This window comes from Amblyomma maculatum, chromosome 11, assembly GCF_055883805.1.
Source record: "Amblyomma maculatum isolate TAMU_Amacu chromosome 11, ASM5588380v1, whole genome shotgun sequence".
Lineage (NCBI taxonomy): Eukaryota > Metazoa > Arthropoda > Arachnida > Ixodida > Ixodidae > Amblyomma > Amblyomma maculatum.
In genome coordinates, this window is record NC_139354.1 from 23634013 (window position 1) to 23650001 (window position 15989).

General features: G+C 43.8%; 1 protein-coding gene across 1 annotated transcript; it reads right to left on the reverse strand.

Annotated features, from left to right (window-relative positions):
- Window positions 1-6717: 6717 nt before the first annotated feature.
- On the reverse strand, window positions 6718-15661 carry LOC146173145 (DNA repair protein RAD51 homolog 4-like). Its single transcript, XM_084584058.1, has one exon. It carries the CDS (start codon window positions 15375-15377, stop codon window positions 14337-14339), a length of 1041 nt encoding a protein of 346 aa, XP_084440184.1. The 5' UTR covers window positions 15378-15661; the 3' UTR covers window positions 6718-14336.
- Between the last annotated feature and the right edge of the window lie 328 nt (window positions 15662-15989).

A 15989-nucleotide genomic window follows, 5' to 3' on the forward strand; every position in this document is an offset into this window, starting at 1 on the left:
TTTTAAATCAACCTTGGCTGCTTGAAAATTTTCTAAATGACCTCCGAAATCGCAGTTTAGAGCAAAAACATATTTTCATTGCTTTCGCATTAGCCGTACGCAAGTACCCTCAGTGCCCGCAGTAAAGGTATTCGGTGGTAAGAGTGCGTGACGTCACTATTTATGGTGTGCCACGTGACGTTGTGCGCTGCTACGGCACGTTGCAATTGACGTCATTCTTGACGCGCCTTCATGCTGGCCAGACAGAACGACGAGTTACAGTTAGGTGACACGTAACGCCCCAGCTTTGCGAACAATCAGCTCAGGCACGCTGTTAACCCGACAACACCGCAAAAACCGGGAGACCTAAATGTCTCACGCGCACAGCGTGCACGTTTCATCTATTTATTTATTTTACTCCCGGGGTACAGAGTACATTGCAGAGGGGAAGGACAACTCGTAACCTTAAAAAGGAACATGAACCATTATTTGTACAATAATACAAAACAATAGAGGTAAAATTATTATGGGTAACAATTTTGTTATAAGATAGCAGATATGTGATATGAATTGGCCTCCGTCACCCGATCTCTTTCTTATCTCAACCCTAATTTTCCTACACCGTTTTTTTTTTTCAGATTAATCGGACTTTAATGGTATCCATTTTTGATCACGCAGCTCTCGCCACTGGTGTTTCAAAAACAGTTTATCCGATGTAATGCAAGCGCCATCGAGTGTCGCCATCTGTTGAGAGAGTTGTGAGTTCTGCAAGTGCCCGCTTCTTTCGATTCACTATAGTGAACTAGAATACTGAGCGTGCATTTCTTTTTTGGTAAGGTGGCTAGATTGCTCAGCTAGTTGGTAAGCTTTCAAAGCCAGAGATAGGATGACACACTCGGGAGGGCGGCTCCAATGTGAGTCAGCCGCAGTCCAGTCTTCTTCGAGTTGTCTCCATGTGGATTGGCACTGGTGCCAGTCAACATGCAGCAAACGTACAGTCCTGCTACCGTAAAGGGCTTCGGATTTAGTTTAAGCTCATCTATTTTTTCCGTGTTTCAAAGCTGAGATCCCACTCCAAGTCAAAATCCCCACCACAACCAGTCAAGCCCTACAGGACACTCCGGCCTGCTATTAAGTACCAATATTCGTGTTTCGCCGATGCATAACTTTAAATCTCTTTCAATTATATTTTTCCCCTGCCTGCGTATATCATCACATTATGCTAACATCAAGCCTTGTAGTGTAACAGTTATTTGATGCGCCTGAGGCGAGATCTGGTTGAATGTGATATGGTGCACTCACAGCACTTGTGATATCCTAAAGGCAGGCCCACAAGACAAAGGGAACGACAGACAAATAAAATGTGACGAATCTTTCAGCAGCTGCAGGTTATCCAAACTGCGGAAAGGGAGAATGGGTGGAATGCCAGCTTTAGCAACCTCTAACCCCGAACTCAGTGAAATGTGGTAAAACAATTGTCACCATGGATCGAGGCCCTGAAGAAATGAGGACGTCGATCAACGTGTTGTATGCGTCGAGGTGGTAGTGGCCATCATTAGGAGTACACACGCTGTTGGCATAGTTTAAGTAGTTGTAGCGAACTAAGATGAATATTCCCGTCGACCCCCCTCCCTCCCCCCTTTTCCCCAGGTCAAAAGCCTTCACGCTCGTCTTCGCCGTTCGTCTCATGGAGAGAAAAGTGCACCTTGGCTTTGGTCAGTTACCGATGTTATATTAAGTGTGGACATACTATTCCCTTAGTGTTAAAAGTTACAACTTTGTCAGACATTCCATTTTAGACAAAGATCATAACAGGCAACTGCGTAATACGAACAAGAACTAACATTCAAACATGCAGTGAGGAAAACTCCGTCAAAATTTTTGTTCGCTGTGTACGACTGTCTGACTATTTCTGGGTATATTAAGGCGTTTGTCTGTAAACAAAAAAGAACAGTTTTTGCCCAGTAAAACGGTTTACCAAGTTTCTTCCCATAAAATTCAGACTCATGAGGAGCACACCAATGAGGACTGATTGTTGTCGTTTTGAAGCGACAGGCTAGCTGTAGCCCGCCTTCGATATCCGGCTGCTAGGAAAATCTTATGTCGATGCATACGGTTTACTTTCGAAAGCTTCCGGTGATGGCAAGCCCTGCATTTTGATTTTTTTAGTGCAATATATACAGATAAGTACGATTCAAGAACGCAGCTACAAGAGGCTCTTCATTCAATGGCATCGGCGGGTTGTCACGGTCGCCATTATTTCCCATTTCACGGGTTCACTTAACTTGCTATTCACCGGCGATTTCATGCTAGGTGATTAATTGAATAGGTCGACGTGATTGCAAGAGATCTTTATTAGTTTTATGCTGAATAATTGACAAAAGACACCTTCAAGATTTACCGGAGATTTCTGCCTGAATTACAAGAAATGCGCCTTAAAACTACACAAGAATAAATGCAGTTTGCTTTAAAGTACTGTAATATATTAATGGTATGCGCATAGCAGAAAAGTATTTGAGTTTTATTTCCACTCAAGCGCTAAAAACAAGTCAATGTTCTCCCCAGAAACTTTTGAAAGGTGGACATTTGAGGACTGCAGAGTGGGCATCATAATGGCGGACGTCGTAGCAGACGACACAGTTGTCTCCACCCGGCATGGCGGCGGAGGAGAGCCAAAAGGTGAGCGGCGGTGTAAACCGAATGATTGACAACACAGCAGGTTTCTTAAAAGAGAAAAAAAAAAAACGAAAGCACAGATAGCTGCTTAATTTTGTTTGTTGTTTTTTTCGGACCCATCTCCAGTGCATAGTACTACTCCAAATCGTTCGTTGGCTTCGTTATGTGTGTTATTAGAGTGTACTTGATTTATGTTGGCCTTGCACGAATGTGGGATGTTCAATGGCATCACACCAAGGCTGAAATGGAATATTTTGAAGATGTACGTGTGCAGGCACGTACTGTACTAGTGGTAATATTACATGACAAGAAAAGTCAATAATGAAGGTAAATAATTAAAAGGAGAAAGTGGTGGCCACATTGCCAATACAGTAAAATCTATAATTTTGCCTTTCAGGGACAATGTTTGAATTCAAAAGTTCGAATGACTGAATGGCCCTGAAATAATAGCGAAAACCGTTAGCTTTTTAGCAACTTTGATGAACACTACAATGGGTTTATATATTTGAGATGAAAGTTAAGCGACAACGACAATTTTTCGCTGATTTGTCAAGTGCTTTGTTTTGCGCACACTTCTGGAGATGTTCAACAATTGCTCCAAAATCGCAATGTTCCACTGCAGCCCTTTTCGCAGTGCGACGCATGGTGCTATAGAGCTCGTTACAAACGGCAATATTGCGTAGTGAGGGTGCTTCCCCTCACAGAGAGAGACTCGTGCGATAAAGCACCCTCAATCGGTAACGGTTTCGCAGAACTGCGTACTCGAAGATCGAAGAAAAATGTGAGTAGGCGTTATAACTGTGTGACGTCATCCTGATATAAAACTGAAAGGTCAGTCATGCGCGCTGCAGCGTCTGAAACGACGTGGCCCCTTCAGAGTCACAGCTGTGACTCTAGAATATGACCTTGATATGGTTGGCCTCAGATATGGTCTGCGAAGCCACAGCCGCCAACCCTGCGGATAACCAAAGCCTATTTTGCTAAAATAATGCTGAAAAGCAAAATGTTTACTCCAGTCGTCCAGCTGGAGAAAAAATAGAGAAGAAAGAAAAGTAAGAGGGAGAGAAAGACGCGCGCCGCAACAACAGCCGTCGTCCACCACCGAAACGGTGGCGGGTGCAATGACGGCCTAAACAGATAAAACTTCTAGGGCAGGCTAGCCCCTCAAGCGGCGGTGACCTACCTGTCCCAGCGCCATATCAGGTTGTGAGCACAGGAAGAACCATATGAACGGAAGCGAGGGAAACGCACAGTTGCGCACTGGCGGAGAGAAGGAACAAAGACAACTGACGCGCCAATCAGAGCACAAGACGTCGCGCAGCTGAGCTTTGCTCGTCAATTCGCTTCCGACAGCCGCAACCCGGCTGAAAGATCAGAAAGCGTAACTATGCGCGGTGACCGGTCGCTGCGATTGCTTGGAGTGCCAGTTGGACCTCGACACGCCCCATCTGCTTCATCCTTTTTTTTCTATTTTTCAAGTTCGCAGACTGGTGAGGCGTTCCGGCACACGCGGCGCCGCAATCGTGCAGTATCCAAACTCGGACCCCACCCCACTCTTCTGTATGTCTGGAGCGCCACAGAGCTACTGGAAACGAAGAATTTAAGGGAATTGATGAGACAAAACGTGGTACCAATTAATTGGCTTTAAACTTAATTGAAAATATACCCTGCCAATCAAAATATTGCAATTTGTTCAAATGATCCTAGTTTGGATTATTGTGAGTGTACTGCATACTCCAATGTGAATTATATGCGTGCCTCTTCACTTTTCAAAGTGTAGGAATTTAGTAGGCCCCCCCTTCACATTACAATCGCTCTGATGTTTTATTTCATGTCTGGAATTTCTGTCACAATTGATGTATGCACTTACATGACAATATCATTATCATTTTCATAATAGGACCTTTCAAAAGCTTATTGCTACTTAACTGTATTACATAATACATCCTTTACACTTTTTATGCAACGAAATAAATAACTAACCAATATGATCAGTGTTGTATATGTGGGAGCAATAGTCTGTGTTCTATGAATTAGCTCGTTTTTGTGAAGTGAAATATTTATTGCTAGCTGATTGCTTGCATAAACAGTCTAGAAATAGGAGGTCACACGCACAAAAAAACATTTACAAAATCAGATTCTTCTTTTCTCACTAGCTACAACTGTTTTGCTACACACACATTACCACCGCACCTGTGGGACTTGTGCAACACAAGCCTGCCTTTGCAGATAGCAAACATATTCAACATCGCTGTGGCACCTATAAACACAAAACACCTTTTGAGTAAAAAGTCAATATTGTGCTGGATGATGTAAATTGTATTAGTATAGCATTTGATACAGTGATGACACTAAGGTATGGGGTTACTACCAATATTCTGGCCTCTTGCAGCATGCATACTTTCTGAACTTATCCTCACTTTTTACACGCAATAGATAAAAACTCTGAAAAGATGTTTTGAAGTATCAACAGTTACATGAAAATGTCACTACAGAATAAGTACAAGACGTCGCTAGTTTCCAATTCTATAGGTGCCTTAAGCTTTATGCAGTGGCTCAGACATCTTATAGATGCGCGAACAGACACAGACAAGACAGGGTACAGCATGAGCATCGTGTGTCCTGCAGGGGTTGTCAGCCTCGGCTGTATGAGATTAGGATTCTCGGCAAGAGCCGCAATTCACTCACACGTGAGATCATGGAAGCGTATTTTATAAAGAGGGACTGACTGTATCAGTAAGTCTTCTGTTGTGCTGTACAGCAGTGAGGTATCTTTCCTCGATAAAATGATCTGAATTGAGTGTCCCAGTGTCTACTGTTTGTAACCTGCTTCTGACGACCTGCTTTGGTGGTAGTGGCGTTTTATATTTTTTCTATTTTTTTTAAATTTTTATTTTACCTTGTTTAATATTTTAGGTTTTGACTGCTTTTGTTTTGTATACATGACACTGCCTTTGCTACGAGAGACTGACTGCTATTGCTACAATTTTTTTTTGTTAGTTACCCTTGGGTTTGGTTTTTTACGGCTTTTTTGTTCGACTACTTTTGCTTCGTTATGTGACACTGCTTTTGCTATGAGGGATTGACTGCTATTGCTTTTTTGCTAGTTACTTTTGGTTTTCACCTTGTTGTGTGCTCTTATTTTTTATGTTATTTTGGTTTTGACAGCTTTTGTTTCGAAGTCTTGACACTGCTTTGCTGCGATTGACTGTTGTTGCTAAGATCTGTATCGTTTATTTATCGTTAACCTTGTTTTGTTTAGTCAAACGTGCTTAGGCTGGTCCCTTGTCTCTTTGACTGGTCCTCAAGAAGAACTTTCCTTGTTCCTTTGTATTTTGAGCTGGACATCAAGATAAACCACATCCAACTCGCCCAATACAGTGTGCTGACAAACCACAATGTTTTTGAGTCATGTCCTATTACATGCCAAAACTATCTTGAATCTGTCACAGGCGATCAGTAAGAGCAAGAGGTGCCTCAGTGTGGTGGGGATGCTTGTCGAAGGTAAATCTCACAGGCTGCTCAAACGAAATGATGGCTGGCAGCAAAAGCCAGACTCCTTTTTCTCATTGAGGACCACTAACTACTTAAATGCTTCTAGTGCAAGTAGAAATTCATGTTTGTGAGACAAGCACGGAACATACTGCAACAAAGGGAATTAAAGCTTGCGCCATGACATATTCGTCGCCAAATACTAACAGGCTTTTTTTTTTGGAGCACAGTGGTAAAAGATGACTCAGTCAGAATTACAAGGGATGAAAATGACCAGTACAGTAAGAGCAGCTTACAACACACAAGAATCAATCCACAGATGGCTCTAGCTGCAAATAACGCGATGACAGCATACCCCGATATACATCCAATGGCATCTTGGTGCTGGTCATACAGAACACATGACATATATATAACTGTGAAGAGGTTCTTTAAAACCCACATACCAATCAAAGGGTTTGGTTTAGTGGGAGAAAACAAACACACGACCAGACCGGTCAAACCAGGAACATATCTTTTTATAAACACACTAGGCTAGACAAAAAACAATGAATAAAAAAGTAATGAGCTTAACAGACAGAACGAATATGAATACGAACTAATAACAGTCACCAGACGCTAATGATGTCCATGCGGACGCTCCTGGTTGCTTGGGCTTGGAGTGTCTGGAACGCCCGGTGTCCACAGGCGCTTGGGTCAGGTCAGCAAGTGGCTTGGCGGCGGGAGACGCTCGGCCGAAGCGAGAGAACTCAAGCTGCCGTCATGCAGTAGGGATGCCTGATTTCTAGGTGCGTCTGTCCAGCACACCCATCATGATGCAGAATGTGCGTGCTGGCTACGTGCTCCAGGAGCACAACAGGAGTCGGCCACTCCCAGGTCTAGTCACCCGGGTTGTAGGACAGGAGGGACGCGATCTGCAGGAGCTCTGTGGCCACTCCTAGGTGTGGTATCCCGAGTCGTAGGCCAGGCAGAATGCCATAAGCCGCAGCTCCTTGACCACCCATCCTGCAATGCCGCTCCGCCGATCTCTGTACTAAATGTCACTCTTGTCTTACCTGTCACTTCCTCGCACGAGTCGCATCTTGTGTCGTCGTCATCTCTTCTCTCTCATGCTGGGAGTTGTAGACACCATGTGGCGCTAGTTCCTTAAAATAACAAAAGAAGGCTCATGCAAAGAAAGAGTTTTAATTCCGCTGTTTAGGAAATGTAGTAGGATATGTATAGGCGCGAGCGTAAGTGAACAGAGCATGACATTACATTGCGAGTCCAATCCCGCATTCTGCTTCAGGGAGGAATGAAAACTGCGTCTGCAGGCACACGTCATACCTGGCAGTTTTAATTGAGCAATGAGTGAAAAATGTTCGAGGACAATAGATTTATTTATCTTTGCTCGCACCACAAGTTTCAGTACATGCTTAGTACAGTAGCACTAAATAGTAGCCATTTCTCCATTACAAAAATTTGCCATAGAATGCTAGTACTGTGTAGAAAAGGCATAAAATTATGAGCTAAGCTTACTGGCTTAAAACTGTATTCAGCAAAAGCTGATTGGCATTAGCGCACAAGAGGTCAAAAGTTGCATTTCTGTTTTGGCATCTCACAGGTGCCTCTGAAGAGCCTTGTTGGCCACTTCAAAGGCTTATTTTAGCTTCACTACTCACACGCACGCACAAAAATGCTCGTTCTTATGTCGTCTCTGGCTCAATTGTACTTCTGGCACACCGTTCAGATTTCATGCCTAAACACAGTCGTCACTGCACAGAATTCATGGCAAACCATTTGCTAAACAGTGCTGGAGTGACTGCTACAAGACAGTAAACAAGTAGGAAGCAGGCACGTTGTGGCTCTGGCTATAAATTTCCGCGGTGGTGCATCGCGTTAAACAGGCGATTACACAGCATATCATTGAGTCTAGCACTCAACAGTGATTCTTCCCTACGCATCAACTGACTGTCACTCTAGGCTTTCCCTCTCCTCTGCTTCTTACAACAAGTGGTATACATGTGCCTAAGATGCTTGACTACTGAATAGCAGTTCCCAGGTTCAAACCTGATAGTAGCAGCCGAGTTTCGATGGATGCAAAATGGGAAGGCGTCCACGTGCTGTGCTATGCCAGTGCACATTAAATATTCCCAGGTGGTCGAAGTTACTTCGTAGCCATCCACTACCCAGCTCCTCTTTCTCTCTTTCTTATTTCCAACCTAGCCTTCTTTCCATCCCTTACTGTGCGGTTGAGCTGTCCATCGAAAAGTATGACAAATAACTGCCTTTCCTTTCTTATAAACCAATTTACCTTGACATTTATATTAAGCACGTGTGCCCATCACCATGGTAACCACACACTAAGCTTTTTCCCAGCCCTTTTGCTAATCCAGCTGTGGCTTTCCTGCAGTGGCAATAAAGTTGGCCAATAACAGCTTTCACTATAAAATGTTGGTACCAATAAAAATGAATAAGAAGAATAAAAGTGGTGTTTGCGGTCCAGAAAAATTTAAGAGGAGTGGTTCTCTACAAAGCAAAGCAACATGAACAGATTGCGACACCACTGGAGCTGGTTCATTCAGATTTAGCTGGAAGACTAACATACAGCCTGCAGCCTAGCTGCTACCCACTCCATGGACAGGTACACCACATGATTTCCCATATGTCACAGGAAATGCATTTAGCATTGATATCTGGCCATCTTTGCGCTGCGATAGCACGTGTTGTGACGCGTCAGTTGAAAATGTGGCCTTGAAGTTCTTAAAGGACTATAGACAGCCAATTTTTGGGTTCGTGTTATAACCTTTGCAATGATGCCCAAGACATTACTGTGCGTGGATCACCCCGTCATATTTGCCTACGACTGCTGAATAATTTATAATCGAATTTCTTTTCTCATTTGTTTCAGTTTCAGTTTCCGATGGCTGTGACGTCAAAGTCGAGTTTAGGTCATGTGAGGGATGAAAACAGCGATATAATCATTGCTGTGTCGTTTGAATTCACTACAATGATGAAGCCAGCCTGCCTCACTACAAGTGAAGAATCAGCGATTATATTGCTGATCCGCCGTTTTTTTATGATGCGCATCAAGAGCTGATTGTGACATCACAGCCATCTCTCGGCTGCTGAAATCGAAACCATGAGAAAAGAAAATTCGGTTATAAAATATTTAGCAGTCACAGACGAAAACTGCGTGCAGACCTACATACAAGAATGCCTTACGCATCATTAACAAGAAAAATTCCACTAGAATTCGGTACCTACACTCCTTTAAGCATAAATTCAGCGATCGAGCACACTTTGCACATACGCCCTTATATATAGTGTGTAGAAGGAAGTGCGTGGTACATGGCGCACGTACAATCTCAGACTTCCACCGGTGCAGGCACAATGATGTCCTGCATTTTCCGTACCAGCAAGGAAGCTTCCCCACCAAGAAACCGCGCTCCCATAAAGCAGTGCTCCCACAGCTCTCTGCGATGGTGCACGGAAGTCATCATATGGGGGTGCACTTTCTTGCGCAGAAGCATGTCATGACAGAGAGCCACTGTGGCTCACAATCACCAACCAACCAGAACCAACCAAAGGGTCTAACACTTTTCATTTTATCTAAGAATTCATCTTAACGGAGTTCACCTTAAAAGGAGTTAACTGTATTGTTTAAAGGCAGGGTCAAATATTTCAAAGGTTTTAATGCTGATGACTCAAGATACAGTGTCATTTGCCTAGTTAAAATGAAGCACATAGTAATTTGGAAGTCAAGTGAGGACTGGCAGCTGCTGTAAAGTCCTTTACAGATTGATGATCAGAATTTTGAGTGTGACAATAGAAACACTAGCAAAAAAATTTGAAAAGTACATATGTGGCTAAACGTAGCAGAAAACAATGACTAACAATTGCCGCCATAGGGCAAGGGAACAGAGCCGATCAGATTGAATAATGATTCGCTAGATACGTCTCTTTACTAGATTGGGTGTCACAAGGAGCTCTGAGATGATGCCATTGTCACTGTTAACAGAGTCAGGTAAAATCAAAAGCCAGTGCCCATCAAGTTCACGCAGAAGAGAACGACCGAAAGTGAAGCCACATCAGATAGAGGTGCATGATGCAAGCTAGAACCATAAGTACAACAGCACGTGCTAGTCCGCTGCCCAGAGGGAGTGAAGAACAACAGACTTGAGAACCAGACAGATCACTTCTGTCAGCTGGGATGTAACCTCTTACAAGGACTGCTTGCCATTTAGTTCTACCATGTCACAGATGTTAGTGTTTTAAATGCGTCAATATTGACAAAGCAACAATTTGAGAAGCTTAATGCAGATTAGATGAGTACCTCGATGTGGGCACATCTCTGATCATTATGACACTGATGATCGTAGTGCTGACTCATCAGCTGATGACAACTGAGCAATCACATGGCAACAATCACTGTGTAAGAAATGACAGGGTTTGGGTGCTGAGACATTCAGGGAGACCACCAAGCCAGCAACCACGTAAGAAGGTAAGTCACAACTGTTACAAAGCTGAGCAAATACTGGATATATTCTTAAACTATGCATGGAACATTGCTGTGCAGATAGAAAAGAATGAAAAGCAGGAATAAAATATAAACTGGACAGTGTCAAAGCTCCACAAACATGGCAGTGAGTGCTGCAACTGAAAGAAAGATGGCTGTAACATGCAACGGGGTGCTTCTTAACCCACTAGTGAACTCGGGCGAGTCACACTCACCGCAAGATGACCGCAATCTTTCACTCCTGACGAGTCTGACATTTTGTCAACAGAATGCCACAGAACCAGACATGGTTTGCAGCATGTAAGCTAGTCTGAATTCCACAATGAATTTCTTCTCTGGCAACAAATGGTGGTCCTTTTACTAAAAGACCATTTTGGCTCAAATTTCGGTGTTCTTTGGGGGGGAGGGGTGATGAAAACTTTGTTTCAGAAAAGTAGAAGGCACATGTTTGGTAGCACGCAGTCAAATGTGAGAGGTACCACCTCCAAAGTGGTAAAAAAAGATTAGAACATACTTCATGGTACTTCAACGAAACAATGCAGAAAAGGCACGCAGGAAAAAAAAAGGAGCTGGACACGCATGCTATCCCCCATGTCATGATTGTATGTCTGTACCTGAATAGAACATTCAAACAGACTAACTACACATTGCAGCCATGAAGGTTTTAATGGCTGTAGCAGAGTTGAAGTCAGCCTTTTGAAGAAAAATTTGCACAGCCTAAAACAGCTTTGAAGGAAGTGAAATCTCACTTTGGAAAAGATATCAAAGTAGGAACATATGACACAATTGAAAGCAGGCCTCGGTGTGTGCCTCAACCAGAACATGAAGTCATTGTTTGAGCACATGCTACACCACAAAGTATCTTAGTCACAGCAACTATTACCACGCCAAGAAGGTCTCTACAAAAAGTAGTGTTTCTTTTAAACCTTCAGACTTGTACTGAATACAAGCAAAGTCCTAGCAAAATCTAGCCACGTGCTGTCCGTCAGGTGTCAACGGGTAACAAAACGAAAAAGAAACATGCATACGAAGGATGCTGAACATGAAACTGAACCACTGACCTGTAGACTATATGGCTAGATCCCTACCATCTCTTTTATGAGCTTGCTTTTATTGCCATTTACTTGATGTATCAACACTTCCAGTGCCGTCAAGAGAGAAGGGGAGGAGAACACGTCAGTGAGAAAGATGACAGTAAGCTCACAGTCGAACCTAGCAATAGCTTTCTAATGCTTATTTGTGGCTACAAAATAAACTGAGCTGAGTAACTTGAAAAGAAAATATCAGCAATATCAAGCAGTTGAAATCTATCCTGCACCTCAATGAAAACTGGTTTGTAGTATGCCTAGAGACATAAAACCTAAGCACTAAGTTTTAGTGCTGGCTTCACATTTCAGCTCCTTTAACTAAAGCGTGGTCTAACTCAGCGGGCATCCAGTTACAAGGCATAGAGATCTTGGAGCAAGGGCGGTCATAGTGAAAAAAGCAGTGCAAGGCTCACACCTTGGGGAATCTAATAAATATCACAAATTATATACTAAGGCTCTGGCAGAGAATCAGCGAAGCCTCTGCCAATTGTCATCGACATATGACGAGGGAAATCCCCTTCTGCAAGTATAAATGCCTAGCAACGATTCCAGAGAATCAACTAGCCTAATAGTCTGCGAAGTTCAAGAAAAGGATCGCCCCTGAAACCTGTACAAGAGCTGAGTTTCATATATCCAAAACGTGCCATCTAAATATAAGCTGAAGTCAGTAAAGCCCATTAAAAAATAGCAAACAAGGACAAAACAAAATCAGCCTAAATATATTTAGAATCTTAGCCTGCACTTTTGAGAACTGCTGCTGCACGTGTGTCTGAAAAAATCAGCAAGAAATACATGGAAAGCAGATGAAAGATCATCAAATGACAAAATAAAACGCCAAACAATGTGGAATGTACAGTACGGTCCACTATTAAAGGGAACATGGGATAGCGTGGCTTAAACACTTTGCAGAGCACTGCCGCTGATAACTAGCGAGAATGGGTGGCATCATCTGCATGCTCGGGAAGAGATGCCAGCTGTACCTACTGTGCATGCATCCTGTGCAATCGTTTGTCACCCACTCTTTTGAGAGTGCTTTATAAACACTGGCGGTCACGCAGTCTCGTGCTCCTTTTAACAGTAGACCATACTATACATAGTACAGGGTCATCTACACTTAGGGTGAACATGCAAACAAGTGGCCTCCCTCTTTGGCATGCCAATGCTGCTGATGCAGCCGAATAGCAAAGCAATGTGGACGAGAGAAAGAAGAACCTTGAGGTGGTGCCTCACATCAGCTGCCATGTTCCTTCAATATGTGGCCATCTAGGACACTCTGGACTCAAATGAAGGTGGACATGCGGTCTCTTGTTCATCCCAGTTCCACTTAAGTGTGGATGATCATGTACAAATGCAGACAGAACAAAAAGGAAGGATGCTCATTGTTCCGAGTGCATTCATATCTGTTGTGCACAGCATGGAAGAATGTGGCCATTTCTACATCGGTGAGACTGGACACTGCATTAATGACAGAGTATAGGAACATGCAAAAGATACTGAGAGCAAGTCCCGCAGAAACCGTCTTGCAATGCATTGCGCAGAGTGTAACGATTGCGAATCGAATATAAAGATGAGACCTCGAGACTCATTTCAGAGGCTTGTAATATACAAAAGCTAAGCGACACCTGCACCAGAAGCCTGCTAATAACTCTCTTCCCAAAGGAACATGCACATCTTAATCAGTGAAGCCATTCGATTTCAATCGGGTTGTGTGGTTCTACGGTTTCCCTTTTTTTCTTGTTTTACTTGTGTCGTTTTCTTTATACGCTGGCCTTCCTGTAGCAATAAATCATTTGGTTGCTAGTCAGCGCATGTGCTTGCCCCTCTCTTGTCCCGTCTTGCATAGCACTGTTTTATTCTTTTCTTCAACATGTACGAACCAGCCCGTATTCGCCCCCTTCTGAAACACTTGTGCTGCAACAGAGAACTGAATAAAAAGGGATTTCAAGGCTTTGTGTTTAAAGAGTTGTTGTACTGGGTGCTGTACATCACATACACCACTCTTCGTTATTGGACGCACACTCACAGCAACTAAAGCATACAAGAAAAGTTATCAACTCCTAAAGCCATGGTGGAGTTGCCAGTGGGCGACAACAATGTGATGCCTGTGTCACCATAATCAGCATTTACGCCGGTGTCAGAGTTAAGCCTTCAGGGTGCCAATTAAGTGCCCACCAGCAAAGAATTTAGCCACTGGACTATAACAGTTAAGCGCTTTGACTGCAACTCATACATCATAGAAGCCAAATTCCCTGTACTACACTTATATTTTGTATCCATAAAACATACAGAAAACTAAGGAAGAAACATTTGCTACAAATTTAAATGAACAATGAGAGGCAGCTTACGTATCACACAGCATGCCGAACTTGCTTATAGCCAATTATGTTCACTGGCAGCTCACAATAACAATGAAGAGAATTAAAATACCAAAAGTGCTGACTTTCAACAACTAGGCTAACCATGTGATTTCAACAAATGGCTAGTGAATAAACCTAACATAAGCAGCAGTCTACCACTGCTGGAGGTCAGCACTTGCAGGACCCATACATAGCCTTGTCCTTGATATTCTGTGCTGATGATTCAACCTCCATTCTCAAAGTTAGTCACTGGTTAAAAGAAGCAGCAGCTGCAGCCGTGCTGCTTGCAACACATCCCGAGGTCACACCAGCAGTAGTGATCCCTTTGGCGGCGATCTTGAACAGCACCGTCCTACCAAGGGCGCTGCAGTTGCTGCTCTTGACCACCTTCATCTCCCGCGTTTCACCAGCGTCGAAAATATCGCCCAAAAGGCGCAGTTCCAGCGAAAGCGAAGGCACGTCCTCCCAGTGCTTGCCCATGGCCGGTTTCATAAGGCCGGCTTCTCCGGCAACGAAGTCGTTGGTGACCACCACGGCGATCCTAAACTTCGCCGCAAGGTGCTGCAAAGTAATGCACAGATGCGAGAGCAAAGACAGCCCATCGATGTACTGGCCCCCGGTCAAAATTGGTGAGGCAGCGGCTGTTAAAGAATCGATGACCAATAATTTCACGTCCAATAGAGAGGAAGAACCACCTTTCTTAGACGACAGGGTGTCGCGCACTTGGTCGACGACCTGGACGACCTCGAGTAGGTCGCAGACGACGACGTGCCTAATCTTGGCGAGAGCAGCAGTTTCTGTTCTGACGTAGTCGCCGCCGGCTTTGCGCGACGCTGCGATGACCTGTCGCAGCCTCTCGGGTGAAAAGCAGCACAAGGTGTCGACGTAAAGAACACCAAAGTGACTGGTCACTGCGACGTTGGCGACCAGGCTGTGACACAGTTGCGTTTTGCCACTGTTGCTAGCGCCCACGATTTCGGTGATGCGGCCTGTGTAGATGCCGCCTCCAATCGCGTTGTCGACGTTGCTACTTCCAGTACTAAAGATAGCTGTGCTCTTAAGGAGTTGCTCGTACAGCTCGTTTCCTGTGCGCACCTTTGTGGCGTAGATAGCTTGCAGCGAACGTCGAACTCGAATTACATCGCTGTAAGCGAGACCGGTTTGTTCGGCGACAGATTCACGCTCTGATGACAGGTAGTCGAGCACAGTTTTTATACCCGCAGCTCGTAGCTTCTCGACGACCGGCGCAGTTAGCTCGGGACAAAGTCCGACTCGCAGTATTGTCATGTCGACAACAGACTTGTGTTTCTAGTTATTTAGATGCTGATTTGAAACTTGTGCCACGCACATTTCAGGTGGATTCGGCTGCGCCACCGGCTTGTCGCTAATCGTTGCGGCTGAACCAAATCATAAGATTTGATCCAGAGAGTGATTCCAAGGTGTAGACTGTTACCATAAGTTTTAGTTTTACCATTCGCACTTATTTGTTAGACTGCTTTAATCGCGATAAATGTCGCAGTTTCTAAACAACACGGAGAAGCAGCTGAAAAAGAAAAAAGAAACATAAAGATCAAAACATACCAGAAAAGGTGCTGCGGTGCATCCGTGCGCTTAAAATTACGCTCAAAAAAAGGCTACAAAAAGATTGTTTTGTTTTACATATTTTATTTGCCAGTGCTTAAATATTTAAAAATTAAATAATATTCAAGTTGTACTATGTAGATTTTTAAAGCAATCAGTTGATTTGTAGTGGCTTTTTCACCTGTGCTGAGCAGATCGTACCACCATTTTGCCTTCCCGGCGTCAGCTGTGGATCAGCTGGAATAATAAAAAACAACACAAATAATCACATCGGGCATTTGACGCGCGAAATCAAGGGTTTGCACATTAATGTTGACA